Source organism: Zootermopsis nevadensis, unplaced genomic scaffold, assembly GCF_977971745.1.
Source record: "Zootermopsis nevadensis isolate Lab colony 2312 unplaced genomic scaffold, Znev_1.0 Znev_ptg000029l, whole genome shotgun sequence".
Taxonomy (NCBI): Eukaryota; Metazoa; Arthropoda; class Insecta; order Blattodea; family Termopsidae; genus Zootermopsis; species Zootermopsis nevadensis.
In genome coordinates this window covers 2,732,453-2,754,642 of record NW_028259161.1, presented here as the reverse complement: position 1 = coordinate 2,754,642, position 22,190 = coordinate 2,732,453, and the positions used below count along the sequence as shown (strand labels likewise).

Genomic DNA, 22,190 nt, shown 5'->3' with positions numbered 1-22,190 from the left:
AAAAAGTTACACACAGTTCAATCTCTCAAGTCAGTTCGATCTCTCGAAACAAATAATTCGTATATTGAAACATTTGAGGTTATGTACTAAAATACTTAAGAAAATGTTATTAACATTTAATTATAATTGGTTCATAGGAAGTTTTTTTATTGCAATTGTAACTGCTAGTTCACAGAATTCTGGAAGAGGTAAAATCAGCAGTACTATTGGTTTACCTAAATGTGAATGACAGAGGAAGGCAGAAAACCTACCGAAAGCAGTAGGATAGTGGAGCCCTGCTGATATTTATAACGGAATTCCCCTTAATACGACGCATGAAATAGGAAGTTCGCCATCGTACCATTCTTCCAAGGTCATACAATCCAACCCAGCCCTTCCTATTCTCACCTTACTGATAGAATATTTGGAGAAATCTCATCGAATGAACCAAATTTCAGTATGAAGAATTAGAATTTATTTGAATTTTAGTGTCAACGCATTCTACATTTTAAAGCTTACAAACTGTTATCCTAATTAAATTGTAATATACAATGCAAGTGGTACAAAGACATAAAATGCTGTGCACTTGAAACAGTTTGCATCTTTATACACTTAATTTCCATGCATGTGGATATGAGTGTCTAAAAGGGTTAGCTAATTCATGATTTTTTTATTGGTGTGATGGTAGTATAGAAGCTGTTTGGTATTTTCTAACAGGAAAACGAATTTTATTACTTCATTTTCTTTTCATATTATTTCAACTGTGGTGCTTTCTTCCCTTTCATCTTTTTAAATTGCTAACCTGCATGGTCTGTTCTGCATATATTATGAAGCAATACTTTGTGATAAATATTTGATACATCATCTGTTTTAACAGGTTTTGGGGAACAGTACAATTGGTTCAGTTTAAAGGAAGGTTTGGAAAGAGCAAGGAATAACAACAAACCTCTGATGCTGATTATTCACAAGACATGGTGTGGAGCTTGTAAAGGTACTTTAAAGTTTACAAAGAAGTTCTTGCTGAACATTAAGTTTATTGCAAAATGAGAGACTCAAAAATATCTGAGTTTAAGAGAAACCTCTTGGTATTATTGAATTTCTGGTTTTTGTCTACTATTATTGATAGATTTCAATGTCCAGGGAATCAGTAATGTTAAATGTAGCATACCACTGTCTGAATCCTTCATAAATTAGAATGTTCATCACCTTGATATAGATGGAAAAAGAATGGAAGGAATTTCTTAAGCATATTATTAATTCATCTGCTTCAGAATGTCCTAACCATGTGAGAGTATTGTTATAAAAACAGATAAGCAGTGTCATGGACCAGTGACATACTATGTAAAATCTTTGTAAAGGTATGGAAAAATGCTTATTTCATAAAGAAACAAATTGATTTGATAACTGAAGTACTGAAAAATACTGTAGGTGAAGACATAAAGTTCACTATCAGAAATATATTAATTATTAGACTGTCATGGTGGGGAAAATAGAGTATGAGAGTTGTGTGTGAAATATGATAAGCATTTCCCCCTCTTGTAAGTAATCTGACAGCAGACTAGCAGCACCATCCCTCACTTTAATATTAGTTTACCAACATCTGTGTACCAGAAATTTATCTGTAAATTTTACAGCTGGAACTGTACTGTAGGGAGGCCAAGGCCCTACAAAAGGGCTGTAGTACCACAGAGTAGTAGTAGTAGTAGAACTGTAGTGTGGTACAGTGATGTACGAACATTTTCAATAAAATCAATCCCATATTTTAAGAATGCATGTCTTGACTACAATGCCCACTATAATAAAACTAAAAGTAGTTGTAACTAATCATGATGTCCGTTGTCTTCAGCCTTGAAGTCCCAGTTTTCAGCTTCAAAGGAGATAGAAGTCTTGAGCTCTCATTTTGTGATGGTGAATGCAGAAGATGATGAGGAACCAAAGGATGAACAGTATTTTCCAGATGGGGGATATGTTCCAAGGATCCTCTTTGTTGGTAAGCAAGTTAGTACAGAATATAGTTGATCTAGTTTTGTTGTGTTATAATCTGTTTAACCTTCATGATCTCTACCTGTCTTGAAAATAGTGAATGCAATTTCTGTGGACTGTGCAACCTACAATGGTAGGATGGCTACCAGAGGGAAGCTACAATTTAACCTGGACTCAGGAACGAACCTTGTGTGGTAAAATTTTACATGAGGGAGAGGAAAGGCATGAACTGAACCTGAATGCTATTCACCCAAGACATTTGACACAAATGCCCCATTCCTTATCTCTGTACCACCAGGACCTTTCATTGCAATTATATAAATTTTTTACAAGTATTTTTTTCTTTGGTCTTTAACATCCCTTAAAGTTTTATAAATTACAGGTTAATGCAAGGAATGGTGCATGTATTTTTTTGTGTCCTGAGCAATATGAATTCTTAGAACTGTGCCAAAATAATTCCTTTAAAGGAACTAAATTTCTAACATCAAACATTTGGACTAGATCATGCAGAAAACATGGTGGATCTCACACCACAGTGAACATACTGATTAGAAATTAGTGGACCTCTTATGAAGGCTGAACATTATGTTGAAAACTTTCCACTAATCTAGCAAGATCATGAGGTCAACTGACAGACAGACACACACACAAAGAAAGTATTGATCTTGAACTAATAGTTAAATCTCCAAGTACCTCTTCCATGTAGTGTGTTCTTGTCCTAATCCCCAAATATTATTTGCAATTTATTAAATATTTGTGTTCCTTAGAACCTGCTGGAAAAGTAAGAACAGAGTTCTTTAATGAGGATGGCAACCTATCATACAAGTACTTCTACTCAAATGCTGAGAGTGTGGCTACAACCATGAAAAGGGTGAAGCACTCTATCAAATCTGGTAGCAGAATTACAGAAGAACTCTGAATGCTTACAAATGTTTTTGTACTCATTTGGGTTTGGAAAGTACATGTTCTGACATTTCACTTGATTTTGGTGTCACACATATTATGACTGAGTTGTTTGTTATGAAGGATTATATTCTTCTACTTCTTTTAACAAATATTGTCAGCTGAATTGCTGCTATTTAGACCAATAAATAAACAGTTCAGTTTTTAATACATGGTTTCTTCTTTACGCATTGTATTAGGGAAAACTCAGGCAGAGAGTATATAAAAAATTAATTTTAAAAAGCAATACAGAATTAGCAAATTGAAAATGTCTCAAGGAAACTGAATCCAGAATAGGTGTCTTGCCTTTAATGTTCTTTCATTTAACATTGTGCTGTGAAGATGAATGTATAACTGCCTTATGGTGAAAAGTATTATTTCTTAAATTTAATAAATTAGATACATAAATTACTCAGAAAGCCCAGAAGTCATTAGACTGTTAAAAGAGACACATCAGCTGTAAGTCTGTGCTGGCAATATTAATTTATTGGACAAAACATAATAACATAAAGAAAAATACAGAACCTGTATTTCACAGTAGTAAAGAAGTTTTTCTAGGCTTAAAAACAGAGATAACGAGATATGTCCATGTCTCATCACCAGAATGGAGGGCAGAATCGTAATCTAAAGATAACTTAAAAAATCTTTTGAAAGTGTAGCAAAGTTAAGATATTTCAGAATGACCACAGCAAATCAAAACTGCATTCATCAAGATGTTAAGAGCAGATTAAATTCAAGGAATGACTGCTACAAGTTGAGGAGAATGAGATGGGCAGAATACGTAGCACACATGAAAATAAGAAATTAACACAACATTCTGTTTGGAAAACATTAAGGAAAGAGATCACCTAGGAGACCTTTTTACCAAGTACCACATAAATGTCAGTAGTGCTACAGAAAGCTGGCATATTAGGAATCACAATAAACAGTGTGAATAACTTGAACATAAAGAATGGAAAAGAAAATTTATCAAAAAAATTGCTTCACTTTCTTGCGCATTATGATGACTGGGAGAGCAGCAGGTTACTCATCATAAAGCAGAGTGCTCTCAAACACCGTTGCACACAACACAAACTGCAGCAAGTGACCGGGCACTGAGCTGTTGTACCAGAGTTTGCTGAATCATTTGCATGAAATATGAATACAGAGAGGTGACCAAAATCAGGTTACACTGAATCATGAAGAAGGAAGGAAGAAAGGATGGCAGATGCAGTTCATTCCATAACCAAGGAAAGTTATGTAACACTTTACATCACAATACACAAATTTAATAAAGTCCAATCTTCTTTGACCTTTATTCACAATGTTTATTTTTATGTTGCTGCATAAAATAACATGCAGAATACATCTTGGAAAAATTAAATGATTACAAACAACCATCATATTTAAAATTTTACTGAAATATCAACAAACATATGGTACATCTGATCTCACAAGTCTTGTTATTGTATGGATCTAATCACATAGAACTGCAGTCTCACATGTCAGACTGAGAAGCATGCTGATTGGAAGTAGGGGGCAGTACACTATGACATTAGACCGTGACCAAGGATAAAGCAAATAATGTCTTTCTGTGAATTATCGCTTGGCAGTGAGTAAATCTGGATGATCTATGTTGAGTTGGTAAGTGTGTACAACAGGATGGAAGCCAGGTAACAGAATGTCAAGATGTGTTCACGCCTACTGAAGTGATGATTCATGTGACTGTACTGTTGTAATGCCTAGTGAGGCACACTGATATTGATTCGGTTAAAAGTCCTGAGAATGTTCGTCACCTGCTGTACTCCATGGAGTTCCTTTCTTTTCTTTTTTATTTTAACAAACTGCCTGTAAATTATTCATCTTCATTCTGTAATGAAGTTTTCTATTTCAAACGTTTATATGGAATGGTTATTAGCAGTTTTTATCAAATTACACAAAAATAGTGTGATAGAAACTCATTTGACGTAATGGTCAATGAGAGAATAAGTCACAGACAGATGTAACAGCACTCACCTCCTCTCTGCAAGGCACTGCAGTCCACGGCTAGACGTCAATTTGGAAGGAAGTTTCCCTGCTAAGCCTTGTGGGGGCTCCACTACGCCCAGACTTGCGTCCCAACTTGCTCATGTCACACTCTGCTTCACTTAATTCGTGAGAATGTGAGTCAGAGAATCGTGAAGGTGGGTGAATACGATCACTGAAACTTCAGATAGAAAAGCTACTTGGAAACATAGTGATAAAAGTTCAGTGAATGAATGAGACATACAAGAACTGGGACTTAGAAGTTCCTGGCAGATGTAAATAGATGGGTAGACAAGGTACCTACATTATAAGATGATTGACTCTTAGGTTACTTAATGAAAAAGGAGGCTGAGTGTATTCATGAAGAAAACTATAGAAGATTCCAGCCATAAGAACAAAACACTCAGGTTCAGTCCTTTGGAACATGTCACTTGCATCTTCTGTTAACCTATCCTTACATGTGTGGCTCTTTCACACAGATTAGCTGAGTGGACACAGAATAAAGTTCTGATATTTGAACACTGTGTTTCCATCATCAGGGACTGATGTGGAGAGTGACACAAGTGAACCAAAGAACCTAAGATGGAATAAAGTGATTACATATCATTCAGTTTGTGATGACAGACAGTCAATTTTAGTCTGTATTGACTGAGAACATTGCATTGCATGCAGATAGTTGCAACTTACACAATTTAAAAAGAAGACTGAAAAGGTAAACTTTGCAGAGTGCACACAAATTCTAAAGGCAAACTTTGCACCAATGTTTCTAAACTGGGGGTCTGTACCTGAGCAGTCCCAAGTTTAGTAGACTGTATTCTTATTTTTGCTACACTGTATTGCTGTAAGCTTTAAGCTCTTTTCATTACATTTTACTTCCACAGTGGAGTAAAAACAAGACAAATTATACCTGCTGTCTATATTGCAGTTAATCTGAATTCTATTTAATGAAAATGTATGATATTTGGGGAAGGAGGCCTGCAGTACCAAAAGTTAAGTGTAAAAGTTTGTTAACATATCCTTGCACATTGTTCATGACAGATTTTTCTTTTTGTGAATCATGAAAGTAGGTCCTGTTTGGACCTGTATGGACTGTGGAAACTTCCCATACTAGTTGCTATACAGAATGTTCGGTACAACAGGAGGAGCCTACCTGAATGTGGTTTCTTCAGTGTGGCTGGAATATCCACTACTACTTCGTACTTGTCGCTTTCCCATCATCTGTCCTTTGTTCTTGGACTTCCTGGATGGGAAGGGTTTCCTTGCATCTGACGGGGAAGTTTCAGAAGATGAGCTTGATTCCTCCACCCCTGACTTGCCCACCTCTGCAAGTTTCACAGTTCCCATTATTGTTTAAGTCTTCTATTGCCCAAGCGCCTACATGGCGTATAGTGGGACAGCTTTACTTTTACTTTACTTTTACTTCATGTGATCATCTTCATACTACCTTTATCCAATAAAAGAAAATACCATTAATGCTGCATCAATGGACTGTTCACTACAATCTGCCAACACCAGACTAGTGAAATATCTGACCTATGGAGCCACATTTAAAATTTAATTGTGTGAGACACTTGAACAGAAGTAAAGATAGGTAAGGTGAGTGAAACTGAAGTCAATGTTTTCATCATCTGATACATTTGGTGAGGGACATTTTTCTTTTTGATGAACTCAGTACAAGAAGACAGCCATCTTCAGACTCACAGCTGTGAAAACCTCAAATCCTACTGAACTGAGTACAGCATTATTAACCACTTCATATGCATGACATAAAACACCAAACCTAATGTTAGAGCATTCTGAAGAACTCACAGCACTTAACCAATAGATACATGCTGCTCAAGTTTCACTTAGTAGTGTCACTTCCAACAAACCATTAATATTTAGGTCCATCAGAATAAAACGTACGAGGTGCGATCGAAAGGTTTCAAGACTGCGCGTATAAAAACCCGTACACTTATCTCAGGTATTAAATTCATCCATCACCCTCGAAGTAGTTCCCCTGGGAGTGAACACAACGATCCCAGCGCCGCTGCCAAGCCTGGAAGCATCCCTGGAAATCTTTCTTTGTCAGCCTGTCAAGCACCATCTGCGATTCTGCCTGAATCTCTTCTATCGTCTCAAATCTCCTTCCCTTTAGCTGAATTTTCATCTTTGGGAAGAGGAAGAAGTCACATGGAGCTTAGAAAGCAAGTTGGGGTGGTTCTTGCAAGATCTTTGAGCTCCTGACAAACAAGAAGTCGATTCTGCTTCTGGTCCTCAGACAGGATGCGTCGCATGTGGAGTTCTTCCTTTAGAATCAGCTGATAGGTCCCATAGCCTATCCCAACAATGTCGCACAAGTCGTTGATGGTACGACGTCGATCTTCGTGAATGGCCTGCTGAATCTTCGTAACATTTTCGGGCGTTGTGCTCGAAGATGGTCGTCCAGAACGCTCGTCATCATCGACAGAGGTTCGGCCATTTTTAAAACGTGAATGCCACACAAAAGTTTGTGCACGACCCATTGCGGACTCCCCAAATGCTTGCTTTAGCATTTCATAGGTTTCCGTAGCCGTTTTGGCGAGTCTTTGGCAAAATTTGATGCACACGCCATTCCGAAATCGCAGGAGGGTTGGTGTAATGCACTACCAAAATGCCCGTAACTAAGAAACAAATGCTAATTCAATGATGCCGGCTGATTCACTATGAATGTAGGCCGCACCCCCTAGTGGCAGAAGCTCGTACTACATCCGGTTCGCCCTCTATTGATACAGTCTTGAAACTTTCCGATCGCACCTCGTACTGTATGGAATGAGCCTTAGGGAAATGCGATAAAGCAGATTAGAGGTCTGGGCATGTAGCATAGACTGGAAAATAGGATATGCATCCAAAATATCATTGGGAAACCACTTGGAAGACAGTAAATTATGTGGGAAAAATTTATTTAAATAGAGACAAGTAAAATAGGTGGTGAGGAAATGAATCTGATGGAATTGGTTCAGGTCATGCTAACATATTTTATTACCGTACTCACCTCGGGCCATCCTGTGCCTGAAAGAGACAAGCTCCTGGCTAGCAGCCACTTGTCCCCCTGGGATTTCTCCCTCAGAGTCACTGCCCAGTGTATCGTACTCTGAAATAGGCAGGTGCAGAGTTAAAATCTTCTTAACTTCTGAATCAGTGCTCCCCAGGTTGTCCGACTCTGAAACAACGTGGGTCGGAATGAGGTTGTGCCCCACCCACCTCTCCCTCAAATTCAAAGATAGGAGACTGATAGGTACTAACAAACTGATGTCAGAAAATTTGGAAGACTGCCTACAGCGCTTGGCACAATGAGATAATGCACCCAGACTTTAGGCAGAATTTTACAGGAGAAAATGTACATCGTATACTCCATCAATACCAAACTTTTACACATACAGACAAAAGAAGGTTAGAAAAGTTGGATTTAACCTCATATATCCATTCTAAATGTTAAAATGTGCTATAAGGAGCCATACTATAATTTAATGTTAACAGACTGCATAGGAGCCTGACCCTGCTGTTTGTTTTGCTTTTTTAAAATAGTTACTTCAGAAGTATTGAGCACTTCAACTTTTAGGCAATTTTGGGATCTTCAAGACCAAGAAACATCCGAGAAAGGAGGTGGCAAAAACCCACAACTGGGTTGTACAGCCAAGAAAAAACAACAACTGATGTAAATAAATAGATTTATGAAGATATCAACTGGCTCAGAAGAGGATACAACGTGGAATTTTGTAAACATTCTTATGTCCATCTCCTATTTTCAGGTAAAGATTAAATTATATGGAAGTAAAGTGACATATGAGAAATGTAAACAAAATTATGGCCAGAAAACCGTAAGAATTATATCTGTAGCTTATAGCATAATCTTAAGGAAACAGGGTATAAGTTTGCAGGCTGGATTCATTTGGCTAAATAACATGATAATAAAGAACCTTCTGGTTCCAAGAAAGCCAGGCAGTTTCTTGACTGACAGAGCTAGCTTCACAGAAGGAATCTGTCCCATGTAGTCAATCAGATGAATCTCCTTAGAAAAATGAAAATGAATTTCAGAATTTGTTTTCTGTGAGATATAAACTAAAAGAACTTTTACTGTGTATAAGAGACATTACATTCTTATCACATGAAAGACACTGACCCATAACATTAATTTGGTGACATTAAAATTAGGGTCAGAGGAGCATACAGGTTAGTTACCCTAACATTACCAGGATTTTAAATATTTCTCATGCCTGTGTACCATTTTGTAACAAATGACAGCTAAATAATAGTACCTTGGCTTTCAGAGTGGGGATCCCTCAGTTTTCCTCCTTTTCTTCTGACTTTTGTGTACTCTGGTTCCTTCTGCTGAAAAACATCAACATGTGTTAACACCATGCATGCAGATATTGATGTCCAACAACAGCAAAAAATTAACTCCAGTGAACAATTTACTGCCACTTATCTTCCAAGTAGATGCTCTCCAAGATGTTTTCCCATCAGAACTGTGTGTGTGTTTGTTTTGTTTTCTGAAGTATACAACCAGTTTATTGCAGCTTCCTAGGTTTCAATACCCTAGCAATATGAAGTATTAGTCTGTGCTGTAATACTGTCCATTCCATACATACTGGATCCACCTTTGCACAGCACTGAAAGCTGTTTATTTTCTTACATGCAACAGAAACCAAACCATCAGTGTAATGGTTCTGCTTGATTTTCATGTATTTTGCAGTTGCTTAGTCTTACTATAAAACCTCCATGGCAGGACTCCACCAAATTTGGGAGCCTGTGATGTTAGGTAGGATATGAAACAAATGTCCATGGCTCAGTTGTGGTCTTAACTATTATCCCTAGAGTTTCTTAGCACAATACTCCAGTAACCATGTAAAAGCATAGCCATTACTTACATGTCTAAACTTGTAGTTCTCTGCTCCAGCTGGTTTGGGGTCATGATAGACAAAGGAGCCCCTCACAGAATGATACGGTCCACTATACACATTGCCACTGTATGTGCTCTCACTGTATGGGGGCTTGGATAGCTGAAATGTGGCATAGGGACAGATGTCCTCGATGTAGTCTGCAACACAAGTATTTGTCACATAAAGCATCCAGGAAATAGTGCTCTGTTCCAGCTGGAGATCCATTTGGCCCAATCATCATGGGCATGACAATTAGTTACTAACTTGTGGAATTCTGGTGAAATTTTTTATCTGTGCCTCCAGAATTGAAGATATAACTGCAGAACAATACTATGCCAGCAGAATTTTCAGATCAACTTCTGGCTGGCTGGCTGGGCATATCACACATTAGGAGATAAAGAACATATGTGGAATAATGTTTGACAGGGAAATAAGGAAAGTATTCAAATTAAAACCTGTCCTAGTGATGGGTCAAACAGAAGAAATTTCACTGGTCTGGCACAGCCACAGATCAAAGTAATGATCAGAAATCACATCTTAACATGTGAAGAGCCAACAATTACATGGTACTAAGGATGTGAGTAGGAAGACAGACAAAGACATTCCAAGACATCCTCATCACATGGCTTAATTATAACCTGCCAAATCAGTAATATAACCGTTCCACCTTCTCGAACTGGTCTGCTCAGCTGCTCAGGGTGTTTGTCTCAAAAGTTGCTGGATGGGTGTTGATCAAAGATAAACCACAGAGGTCGATGTTCAGTTCCTGGAGGGTCTATGATAGTATTTTGTCTAACTCCTGATTTCAAACATCTGTCTCCTCCAAAAGTTCCTTCTGCATAAAGCAGTGCTTCTGATATAAATCTAAATCCAAAGTTCTGATCGGCTGAGGTATCAGTGAACTCGAGATCATGAAGCTTAGCTCCCCGACATGTTCCCACACAGTTCAATGAACATGACCTTCCAGAATTAATTCAAGTACAGAAACCCTTTGAAAGAAATTAACAACTGGGACTTGGGAAACTACCAAATCTTATAAGTCATAAATGGCTAACTACCAGAAGCCATAAATCAATAACAATAAAAGCTATAAATCTGAAACTCCCAAAATCTTGCAAGTCATAAATGACAAATTAATAGGAGCCATAAATAACCAACAATACCAGTGGTGTAACCATAAGGTAAGCATGGTTTGCCCTGTTTCAATATACACACTTCAAAAGAGCAGCAACTATATGTAAAGGGCATTATTGCAGGCATTTGCTACTGGAAGAATTTTGTCATTCTTCATTTGACATAGGAGAAACTGCTTGAGTTGTGTTGGCAGTTTGTCTCATTGACATTCACTCTTTCTCCAGCTGAATAACAGATGTGGTTCAGCTGTGAGGCTTTTGCATTTATCATACAGCAGGTAGTAGTCATACAGTGATGACTTCTGAATTTACAGACACTGCACAAATTTATATGTTTCTTTCTTTCTTTCTTTCTTTCTTACTACAGGCTATTTTTGTGGCAGAAATGAGCACTAAAACTGGTAATGTAGGTATGAACATGCATATTCATACAGCATGGATTTAATTTGCTTATAGATTAATGAGAAATAAATGAAGACTCAAGCCACAAAATTGTGTGCTTAGGGTGCCAAAGGCTATTAAATAAAAAAACAATTTTATTGATTCTATTTTCAACCTTCTACTTAATTTATCCTTTCGTTATAAAGGTGTGACAAATCTGTATTACCTGCAGAGTCAGTTTTGCAGCTGGCTGAGTCAAGGTTGAGAGCCTGTTGTCCACTGCCAACCCTCACTGCCAGATACTGCTGGTCCCTGTTCTGTTGGTTCTGCATTTGGGCCACTGATGGGGACTCCCCCATGTGAGCATCCTGGTTCTGTAACTCTGTGCACATACAACACCACTCTTTCAACATGTCTATATTGACACTGTGACATGCTGGCATGTTTCCAGATATGTTGACTACATTACTTCTAAGAAAAATGACTGTTAATCAACTACATGCTAAAGGTTTTCACCTGAATAGCTGACAGTTATTCACCTGGTTAAGAAATTTTCTGTTGTTATAAATCATGAAGGTACCCACGATCACAGAAGCCCACCACAGGACTGTGGAGTGAGCCAGTTCAATCCAGTTCACAATAAGTTTTCTCTCAGATCCACTTTTGTATCATCCTCTTAACCCCAGGTAGACACTTTCAAGAAATTTCCTCATCAAACTTCATGCATGCATGTCTACCACTGGAGTAAAGCCATGACTCCACTTTAGACCCCTATCTAATAATTATTACAATAAAATCCTTAGAGATTTAGTTACAACGGAAACTGATTAACTCCTTTCAGTAGGGTCCTCTTTGATAGTGATAGCAATTAATCTGTGTCAAAAAGCAGTACCTCCTATTAATAATATTAGCAATATAGTATGCAAAAAAGTCAATCACAACTGATGATTGGAAACAAAATACTGAAAGGCAGCTGCACATGACTAGTGAAAATTTACACAAATTGTATTTATGATTCCTTAACTACAAAGTACAGAACTGTGTATTGGCCAAGAAAAACAAGCATTCATACTTACTTTTCCTGTGTATGAAAACTGCAACTCCGAATAGCCCAAGCAGGAAACCCAGCGACACAAGGATTGGGATGATGACCTTGATGTTGGTATAGAAAGGCACTTCTCGTGAGTGCGAGACTGGTGGCGCAAGTTCAGGGATCACGGTGACTGCAACATGACAAGCTCAATTCAACAAACTTATGTGAAGAATAGTAACTGCTACCAAGGCTACATGGATTTCACCACTAACAAGCAGGTATGGGCCAGCGAGATAAAAAGACAACATCTGTAAGCATTGATTAACTAACTTCACAGTACACTGCCTTTTTGAGCAGCTGATGTTTACTCATGTGGTCAAGAAATTCCCCACTTTTATTAGCGCTGAAGGTTCACCATCCCATTCACAGAACTGCACCATTGGATCCTATCTTGAGTCCATTCAACCCAGTCCACACCCTCACAAATGATCTCTTCCCTTGATGTTTTCTGAACAAAATTTTGTAGGAATTTAGCCATGCATAACCCTGACAATGTTAGGTGAAGAGTACAAACTGATTTTATGTGAATGACAGACCAAATTTCACACAAATTTTGTGTCAAGCTGTGCAGTTGTATGAAGTCTAAAAATCCAAGAATCAGGTGACATAAGAGTACATACCTCCTTCAGCAGTGAGGGTTGAGAAGTTGTACAAAGCCACAGTGGAGCCTGCATTATTGTGTGCAGTGACTCGGAGGTGGTACTTTGTAGCAGGAGCAAGGTCAAGGATACTGTAAACTCTCTCTGTGGGCTGAACATTGTTGGATACAAGAGACCAGTCACTGGAACGATGTGCATCACGATACTCAATTATAAAGTACAGTATTGCACAACCACCATCACTCCAGGAGTCGAGCCAAATCGTAAGCACAGTTGAATTCACAGTGATCAGCTGTGACTGCTTTGGCTTCACTGGAACTGAAATTATGATTAAAATGGCTAGAAACTCTACAACTTGAAGCACTTCACACAATAAACTTATTTTGTCATTTCTGGTAATAAAAATAACGCAACAATGGGGCTTATAAACACAGTCTTCTGTCTTGACGGAATAACATGAATTACAAATACATTGAAATAAGCTACTAAGAAAAATTAAACCAATGAAAACAAACTAAATAAGCAAAATAATATATCATAAAATGCTGAACACTATGCTTTGTAATATTTTTCAAATATTGTTAGGTTCAATAAATTAAACAGATTCTTATGTATGGGAGAACCAATAATTTCACACAGAACTTTAGTGGAGAAACCTCTCATTTGCAAGATCAATATGCAGCTGGGAACATAATATTAAACTGGGCCTTAGGGATTTACTAATGTACACCCTTAACTGACAAGACTGCCATATCAATGGGCTGACCCACCTGTTCCCTTTGTGTATGCATTGACAATGTCACAAGGAAGCCCTGTTCCAATCTTGTTGAAGGCTGTGATATAAAGTTGGTAGCGAGTCCCACACCACAGGTTGTGCAATGTGTGTGAGTTGGCTTTAGCTTCAATCTGCATTTCTTCCCAGTCACCATGGTCTCTTTTGTAGTTGATTACATACCCTGAACAGACACATAAAAATGTTTAAGTTCCACATTGCCCAACCATCACATCATGAAGTGAGTACTGAGCTTCAGAAACTTATATTGTAGCATTACTGCTGTGTAGTACATTCAATAACTGACAATTGGTGTCTGCATGAACACGTATAAATGATTTATTTGGTATTCTAGATGATTCAACACTTAATTACATCATCACTGGACCTTTTTATGCAGTTTCACTTCTGCTACTGGATGCACTCTATGAAAATCATCAATTATTTATACTTATGTATAGTAAGTAGTCATCCAGGTTATGATACTATGCTGCAGTTACCAGTCCTCTGAAACAGTGGTAAACACCTACAAGACTGAATGGTGTTACAACCCAGATAACTATCCACAACTTCAGAAACTGTTAACCTTGGCACAAGATGGATGTGATAGGTCAGCTCCATGCTCTCAGTGGTACCATCTGCATAGAAGATAGGATTGGCCCTAGACCCCAATATGGCCAGATGAAGAAGCTTTTTGATTCCATTTCTAGAACACCTGAATAAATTTCAGCTGCTGACTCATGCAGTGCTTAACAACAAAACAATGGCTTACCAAGGATCATGCTCCCGCCATCATGGTTGTCAGTCCACTGCAAGTGCAGGCTGTCTGCATATGAAGTCACAACAGACAGTGTTGGGGCATCTGGAGGCACTGCAAGGCACACAAACTGTCACAACTAAGTTTAGTTGGCACACACAATATGGCTGCAGTGAACATGACGTACCTCGCACTCTGATGCTGTACACAATCTCATCCTTCCCATGATCATTTTCAACAGCACATGAGTAGTTGCCTTCATCACTGTGTTGAATGTCCTTTATTAGGAACGAGCCATCCTTGTTTATCTGAAAGAACAGAACAAAGAATTACAAAAGTGTTACACAAGTCCCTTACTAATGCAGGGTTTATGATGGAAGCAATCAGCAAACTTAGATAAATGTGGGTAAAATATTACTCCTGTGAACACAGTCATAAAACTTAAGGTTCCATAAGGGGTGGGAAGTTTCTTGATTAGCCAAGCATACTACCAGTTACTAAGATTGACTCTGTTCTGTGGGATTGGTTGGTTGGTTCGTTAGCTAGGAGCAAGCTGTACTTGAGCAGAACAATAAGCAGGAAACATACAAAAATATGGTACCTAATAACATAATTTTTAGTTCTGAGGAGTAAATATATATTTTTATATTAAAATGTTCTCATGCTAAGGAATGAAAACACTTGGGTCACACAGGCACAGATGGGAACACAGTATTAAGCTGGATCTGAGGGATACAGACTGGAGCATGTGGATTGGATTAATCTGACTCAGCATATGGTTTAGTGGCTACTTTCTCTGCAGCTACCATATTTTAGTTACATTATATTATGTTGGATGAAAATAAGCTAAAATATGCTTTTAGTTAGTAACAAAATGCAGAAATTCTACACGCCTGCAAACAAATTGGTTTAGAAATAAAAACACAACAGTAAACTTCAAAATAAATTAACTCCATAGAGCAAGGACCTTCTTCAGAAACTGAGAATATGCTTAGTAGAATCTCTCCATGTCTATGGCTGTCTGTAACATTTCATAACATGCTGGTTTTATATGGTGAGGAGTTGTTAGCTCCACGCCCAACTGTAGGGGCACCCATAATTAATTCTCCCCACCAAGTTCACAACCAACAACTGCTTTAATGTGAATAGCTGTGATGTACCTGCTTCCTTCCATTTGTTTCCATTATTCTGTCTTGCAGTCGCCATAAAGCCTGTGGTGCAGGAATGCCAACCTTTCTGCAAGGGAGAGTTATGTCTTTCTTCCAAGGGGTGACAATTTCTCTGCTGAAAGAAACAATTCTTGCTGGAACTGGAATGAAGAAAAGCTAATTACAAAGTATCTCATGTCAGCTACAAGTCTATGAAACTGTCCTCAGGCAAATGTAGAAGCAAGGACATGAAGCCTGATACATTCTTAACCTCAGGCCCATCTGCATTTTCTGGTTACACCAACTCCAACAGAGTTCTATGCACAGGACAATAGAGGTGCTTTTGACAAGATGACAGAGAAAAACCCACCAATGAGAACTGATCCCCAGCGGCATAATACAAATAGTGTTTCACCTTACTGGTTAACAGTTGTTTGGTCAAGTAAAAATCCTGTCACCTTAGCTGGTTCTTCTGCTCATAACTCTCTGGTAGTCAAAGTCCACTCTCAGATGTGACAGTGAGCCAGTTTGAACCAAATTCTCAGTCATCTCTCTAAGAACCATGACAATGATGTCCCAAAATTAACCTCTTATTATTCTAAGCAACTGTTTACAAAAAGGGTTTCCCCATCAAACTTTTGTAAATTTTCTGTACCCATCATGTGTCCAGCCCATTAAAGCCTCCTAAATTTCACTAGCCTAACATTCTAAGTACCAAACTGCATGTCCTAGATTTTCCCAACGATGAGGCCTCTGTGAACTTCTGTTAACCCTACATTCAAATACTTATTCAACATAATAAATTCTTCTTGGGCTACCAGTCATACTGTCAGTACTCTGAGAACGAGGGCAAAGATGGTTCTTGACACGTTGGTGTTTTCTTCATTAAGCCACCTTACACGGCTGGTAGTCCAAGAAGAATTTATTATACTTAGTTGCCGTGAAACTTCAGATTATACCTTATTCAACATATTCATGGCTTTGCCACTTACCCTTATTAGAAGGGGTAATGGTAACAACCCTTGTGCTCTCCCCCTCCCCCACTTTGGTAGAAGCTGTGACCCAGAACTGGTAGGTGGCACCTTCCTGCTGTAGTATCATCTCATGAACCTCACTCTGAGGGCTCAGGATTCGCTTGTGAGTCCCCTCCTGTAACAAGTGCTAGAACTGTCAAAAACCAACTATGCATTTTAAGCCATACTCACATATTTCATGTACATAAAGTGATGTCTATCTGTTCATCCATCTGTCAGATCACTTAAAAGTTTTTTGGTCTGTACTGATCCACTATAACTACTACTTTACAAGGAAAACAAACTGAACTTAATAAAATTTCCAGAAACAAGCTTACCATATGAGAAACGGATATATGACACACAACATAAACCTCATATTTAATTCTTAATAATTTCATACAAGTATACCTGCCCCTAGTTAAGTAATTAACTAATCCCTTGGAAAATACTCCTTGAAAAACACATTATCACTTACCTAGTCAAGAAATTCCCCACCATTTATGGAACCAAAAGATTCATTATATGTTCATAAGAACATACCATTGGTCCCTCTTCTAAGCCAGATGAATCCAGACCACACTGAAATCTGTTCTTTAAGATCCATGTTAATATTGATCTCCCATGTACCTCTACATCTGAAGAGTGGTCTCTTCACTTCTGGTTTCACCACCAAAATTTTGTTATGCATTTTTCACACAATGAATTATCTCTTTGCCACAAAAGTAATTTATGTTTCTGTACAGTACAGCCCTGCCAACTATAGATTTTATGTAAAGGAACTGAACATCTAGTCTTGGTAATGCAGCCTGATCACAGACCTCCTTCCCATCCTCAATGATGCCCATGTAGAATGTGTGGCCTGTTATCTGTCCATTGGGATGCAATGGTGGCAGCCAAGAAACAAGGATCTTATTGGTAGAGCTGATGACTGCTTTGATGTCAGCTGGGGCTGAAGGCACTGTTCAGAAAATTAAGATATTTGTTGAGTATAACCCTACACAGTTTACATGAGGTCACCATAAATTAAAATTCAAAATTCCAGGCATAAAACAAAGCACAAACATTGCTGAACCTTTGCATGCTGATACATTAAAAATAATCATCTCTTGCTGAGGTCAGTTTTTCTAAAACTAAAAGCAACAACATTGTGACCATGTAAAAGTAGTAGTTCTTTCAAAGTTCATGATTATAATGAACCACTTAAAATCCAAAAATATTAGATGTTTAGTAATGTTACAAATGTTAAAAATCAGATATGCAGTGATGGCACATATCTTATGATTCTACAAGAATAAGAAACAGGTTGGACACAGCAGACATGTTTTGAAGCACTGTCCTCTTTAAACACACATTTAAATATCATTAAATTCTGAATCTGCATCAGCTAAAATCTATTTAATGTCTGAAAAGCTGTATCACACTGACAATGTGATAATTTAGAACATTCCTATACAGAACATACAAATAACAGTGATACGTGCCATCCTCTTCGGTGCAGCAGAAGGATGGGGGGCTCCTCAGACCGTCCCCAACAGATGTGAATGCCAACACTGATATGCTGTAATTTGTGTACTTTTGTAGGCTTGGAATTGCAGTCTTCAGGGAGGTTGTCACTTTTGTTTCTTGTCCACCTTTTTCTGAAATAATTTTAGCATCACAAAAGACTGATTGCACAGATTTATACTGGGCAGGTTGAGATTTAAAAATAAGAAGTTAACCTTTGTTGTCCAATATTGATAATAACCTGGGATGCACAATTCCTTCAGTCCAATGAATTAAATGACACTATTTGCAACACAGGTAACAGCAAGTATCCAATGAAAAGCTTACCATGTCACAGTACCATGTATTTATGCAGATCTAAAAGTAAGTGTGGTCTCTACATGGAAAGAATTCAGTATATGGGGACATAAACAATAAACACATAGAGTTCACACTATTAGATTGCTTTAAAAATTAGTAAAGATTTGTAAATAGTCCTGTATGTAGGAACATGAGAGAGAGACAGTCCCTTAGGCAGCACTCTGCAGCACCTGAGAATTAAACAAGCCTGGAGGACAGTGGGAAGTATGAAATGAGCTCCAGAGCTACCACAGTAAAGCATGGATGGATAGGTGACAAATACTGACAAACATATACTTAATGAGAGAATGGGCTGTTGATGAGCAGTGAATCTGAAAAGAAAGAGCTGCAAGACATACGAAGGTACTGTGCCTGCTTCAACATTCACTTGGAAACAGATAATCAGTAAAAGAAAGCCACATGGTCAGATTTGAACTACAGACCTTATGAATATGAAGATGGTATGATGCATTGTAATGCTCTCAAGTGTAGGTTTAAGACCTCACAGGAAGGGGTTCCTGATTTCCACCTATCAGAACATGTCACTTATTCTGAAGATGGACAAAGTAATGGGTTTTGAAATGTTAGTTAATCTTGTTTTATTAGATCTGGGCATTTTCTGTGAAAGACTGAATAATCTCTTATGTTCCAATACCACGTAAATACCTTGTATCTGTTACATCTTGTTCCTACTCTGAAGCCACACTACATGAGCGTTCATTGCAATATGTTCCTCCCAAATTTTGGTACACAACAAAATTGCTACATAATGCAACAACCCAGACCACCAACTATGTAACACAGGTACATCTTCCAAGGTTATGGACTGACACTAGCCTATATTCTCCTCTGTTTCATGGACAAATACCTCTGCCACAACAAACATATCCTTGTCCAGAAAGGAAGATACAATACACATTGCAGTATGACATCTGCCAACTGTCCAATTTTGTACAAGAAGTAACATCATTTTGCAACTGGAATATGAATCTGTTGATTTAATGATAAACAGAAGTAAAAAGAAAAAAGCATTAATTTGTAATAACATCTTTTATTTTCCAGACTGTATGACCATGGATCTGCAGAACACAATAGTACTGTCCTGTTATAATGTGGCCTTTGGGTTCAGTATCAAGGTGATTTTTTTTAAGAAGCAGCTAGATTTTGGAGTCCAAGACAACCTTCATCATAGAGTTCCACAAAGTAGCAGATCACGTGTCCTGCATCCCTGACAGGTGCAGATAGTGTATCATTTTAATGGGCAGGGGTAGAAACAGTGGGTAGTGGGACTACAGGATGGAAAACTTAAAGCAATAAAAATACCCACCATACCATTCTTCAGCGGGCTGATGTGACACCTTGTAACCCATCACTACACCATTGCGGCCTTCAAGTGGAGGTGGTTCCCATGACACTTGAAGACTCTGTGATGTCAATGCAGAACACTGAACATTCTCTGGTGGGAGACTTGGCACTTAAATAAAGCAATGAGACAGGCAGAAAGGTGATGAGTTTCATATGTTTTGATACAGAGACATTGGTGTGCAGTTAGCTGTCATACTATTAACAAAACTGGAAGGCTGCAGCCCATACAACAGCACATATATTCTGTTAACATTATGTTCTCTGTGTGTGTGTGAGTGAGTTACTAAGTGAATGTACTCCTGTAGAAACTTCTGAACCAGTGGATGGGGTTTCTTAAATTTAGTATATGAACATAATGGTCCTAGAGGCAGCAGTTTCATATATTTAATCCTTAGATTTTGTGAGATGACATGCAAAGATAGAAGACTGTAAAATGAATGTTAGCCTTTCTGACATGGTTACATAGTTGGGCCTTATACTTTACTACATACAAACAGAACTTGCACCAACCATCCTCTTGAGTGCGGGCAGTGATATGCTCTGAGGATGGGCCAGCACCACGGCTGTTGTATGCCTGGACCACAATTGAGTACATGGTGTACTTGGCCAGTCCCTGCAGCACCACCTCGCCCCCATACTGAGCTCCCACCTCAACAGTCTTGAAATTATAGTTGTGTGTTGTTGTGGAAGGAGATGATGATACTGTCATGTGTGATGACTGTTCCTGGTACCCCACATAGTAGCCGAGCAGATTTCCATTCCAGAATTCCCTTTCTGGGGGTTCCCATGACAAAAACAGTTCTGTAGAACTTCTTGCTTCTGCATGAATGTCTGTTGGTGCTCCACTTGGAACTGGAAAAATAAACCACTGCATGTTAAGGTTCTGCCCTCAGTGGCTCACACAGTGAGTAGAGGAAGTGGCAATACAGAGGCAACTGAGCTACACAGTGTCCGGGAGTATAGTCAGTCCACCCAGCATCAGGGGATATAAATTCAGGGGACTGGTCCTCCAGGTTGGGGGTTGGATGATAGGCTGACAACCTATCTCTGTGAAAGAAACATTGTTCGGAAACCGCAGAAAATAGCGGAAGCCAAGACCCAATCTGACTTGTGGTGCACTGAATAATAATGATGATGATGATGATGATGATGTTAAGGTTCCGTCTCAATGAGACTGAAAGATTTCTGAAACATGATTTAAGTGTTGGAATCTGGACAGATGTACATACATACTGCAAGTGCACTCACACCTCACTTTAAGAACTTAATTGAAAAATTAAGAGATGTAAGTCAAATCTTGCAGATCTGGACATTTACACTACCCTTTTATGTTCATGTTCAGTTACCCTATGAGAATACTAACAAACATTTGTTACCTGCTACAGCTAGCAGAAAGCAATGTTTTATGAACATCACTTCCCATTGCTTGCTGTTTCATGCCCGCAGTATTCACAGTTTGTTATGTCTCTGAGTTAGGTGTTTTATTGCTGTGTTTCACTATTATATAGTTCTCAGAATGCATACCCTGTATTCTGAGAACTGTGCTATGCATGTAATTATATACATTTAAAAACTTTACTAATAATACTCAATTTAAGATTTTTAACTTAATGTATAAGTTAACCCACTTAACTCAGTGGTAAAGTTCCTCCGCCTACTATGTTCCTGAATAGGTTTCAATTCTACTGTCCCATCCAGAAAAATAAGTTATGAATTCCCTGCATAATGTAGTCAATTCTGGTACATCTGGTCTGTTAATACCTCTAGATTTTGGATTCATGAATGCTAACTTCCAATGCTCTCTTGTAAATAGCATTAAAGAGGTTGCACAAATGAGCAAGGACCTTCAATATGCAAATGAACAAACTCAAACACTTCTCTAGACACAGTATACAAATCTCGTTAATTATCCTAAAAACTTTAGGCATAAAATGTGTTTCATTTTTCACTTCAACTCTGTTCAAAATATGTTTTGTTCCAATAAATATTTAATGACTTATGCTTAAGTTAAATGTAAAAACACATGCAGGTCTTCAAGGAAAGTGTCCATTGTTGTTGTCTAATTTTAATCAACACTTGAACATGTTGACAACATTTAGTAAAACTTCCCAGTATCAAAATTAATGAAAATCTGTCAAGTATTTTTAGATTTATCATAATGATGAGAAAATGCTTCCCTTGATCCCATGCTTTGTTAATAGCAAATAATGGCAAAGTAATTATGAAGAAGAATCATGTCCTATTTTAAGACACTATTCCAGTTTCTGCACAGAGA

The 22,190-nt window shown here is 38.1% G+C and overlaps 2 protein-coding genes across 13 annotated transcripts in view; one reads left to right on the top strand and one right to left on the bottom strand.

Annotated features, from left to right (window-relative positions):
• The first annotated feature begins 1 nt into the window (after window position 1).
• On the top strand, window positions 2-21,914 carry LOC110839067 (thioredoxin domain-containing protein 12). 4 transcript variants are annotated; one of them, XR_015537688.1, is made up of 6 exons: window positions 2-188; window positions 857-970; window positions 1,826-1,969; window positions 8,455-8,678; window positions 11,310-12,634; window positions 19,613-21,914. XR_015537688.1 is itself a non-coding variant. In XM_022082882.2 (4 exons), exons 1-4 carry the CDS (start codon window positions 104-106, stop codon window positions 2,879-2,881), a joined length of 495 nt encoding a protein of 164 aa, XP_021938574.1. In that variant the 5' UTR covers window positions 8-103; the 3' UTR covers window positions 2,882-3,073. The 4 variants fall into 4 exon arrangements, 1 of the variants encoding a protein (XP_021938574.1); XR_002546328.2 differs by lacking the exon at window positions 11,310-12,634; XR_015537687.1 differs by having other exon boundaries at window positions 8,455-12,634.
• The window catches only part of Dscam4 (Down syndrome cell adhesion molecule 4), a 77,049-nt gene continuing 59,029 nt past the window's right edge, over window positions 4,171-22,190 (bottom strand). For 3 of the 9 annotated variants that reach the window (XM_087358187.1, XM_087358194.1, XM_087358193.1), the window contains 18 exons: window positions 20,426-20,767; window positions 19,878-20,024; window positions 18,190-18,345; window positions 17,527-17,666; window positions 16,685-16,841; window positions 15,705-15,853; window positions 14,732-14,852; window positions 14,560-14,658; window positions 13,786-13,971; window positions 13,037-13,333; window positions 12,400-12,546; window positions 11,550-11,705; window positions 9,798-9,967; window positions 9,186-9,258; window positions 7,922-8,089; window positions 6,059-6,230; window positions 4,900-5,089; window positions 4,171-4,753 (listed from right to left, as the gene is read on the bottom strand). In XM_087358187.1, coding sequence (XP_087214313.1) covers window positions 4,930-5,089; window positions 6,059-6,230; window positions 7,922-8,089; window positions 9,186-9,258; window positions 9,798-9,967; window positions 11,550-11,705; window positions 12,400-12,546; window positions 13,037-13,333; window positions 13,786-13,971; window positions 14,560-14,658; window positions 14,732-14,852; window positions 15,705-15,853; window positions 16,685-16,841; window positions 17,527-17,666; window positions 18,190-18,345; window positions 19,878-20,024; window positions 20,426-20,767 — 2,840 coding nt within the window. In that variant the 3' untranslated portion in view covers window positions 4,171-4,753; window positions 4,900-4,929. The other 6 variants (XM_087358188.1, XM_022082868.2, XM_087358190.1 and 3 more) reach the window with 6 other exon arrangements.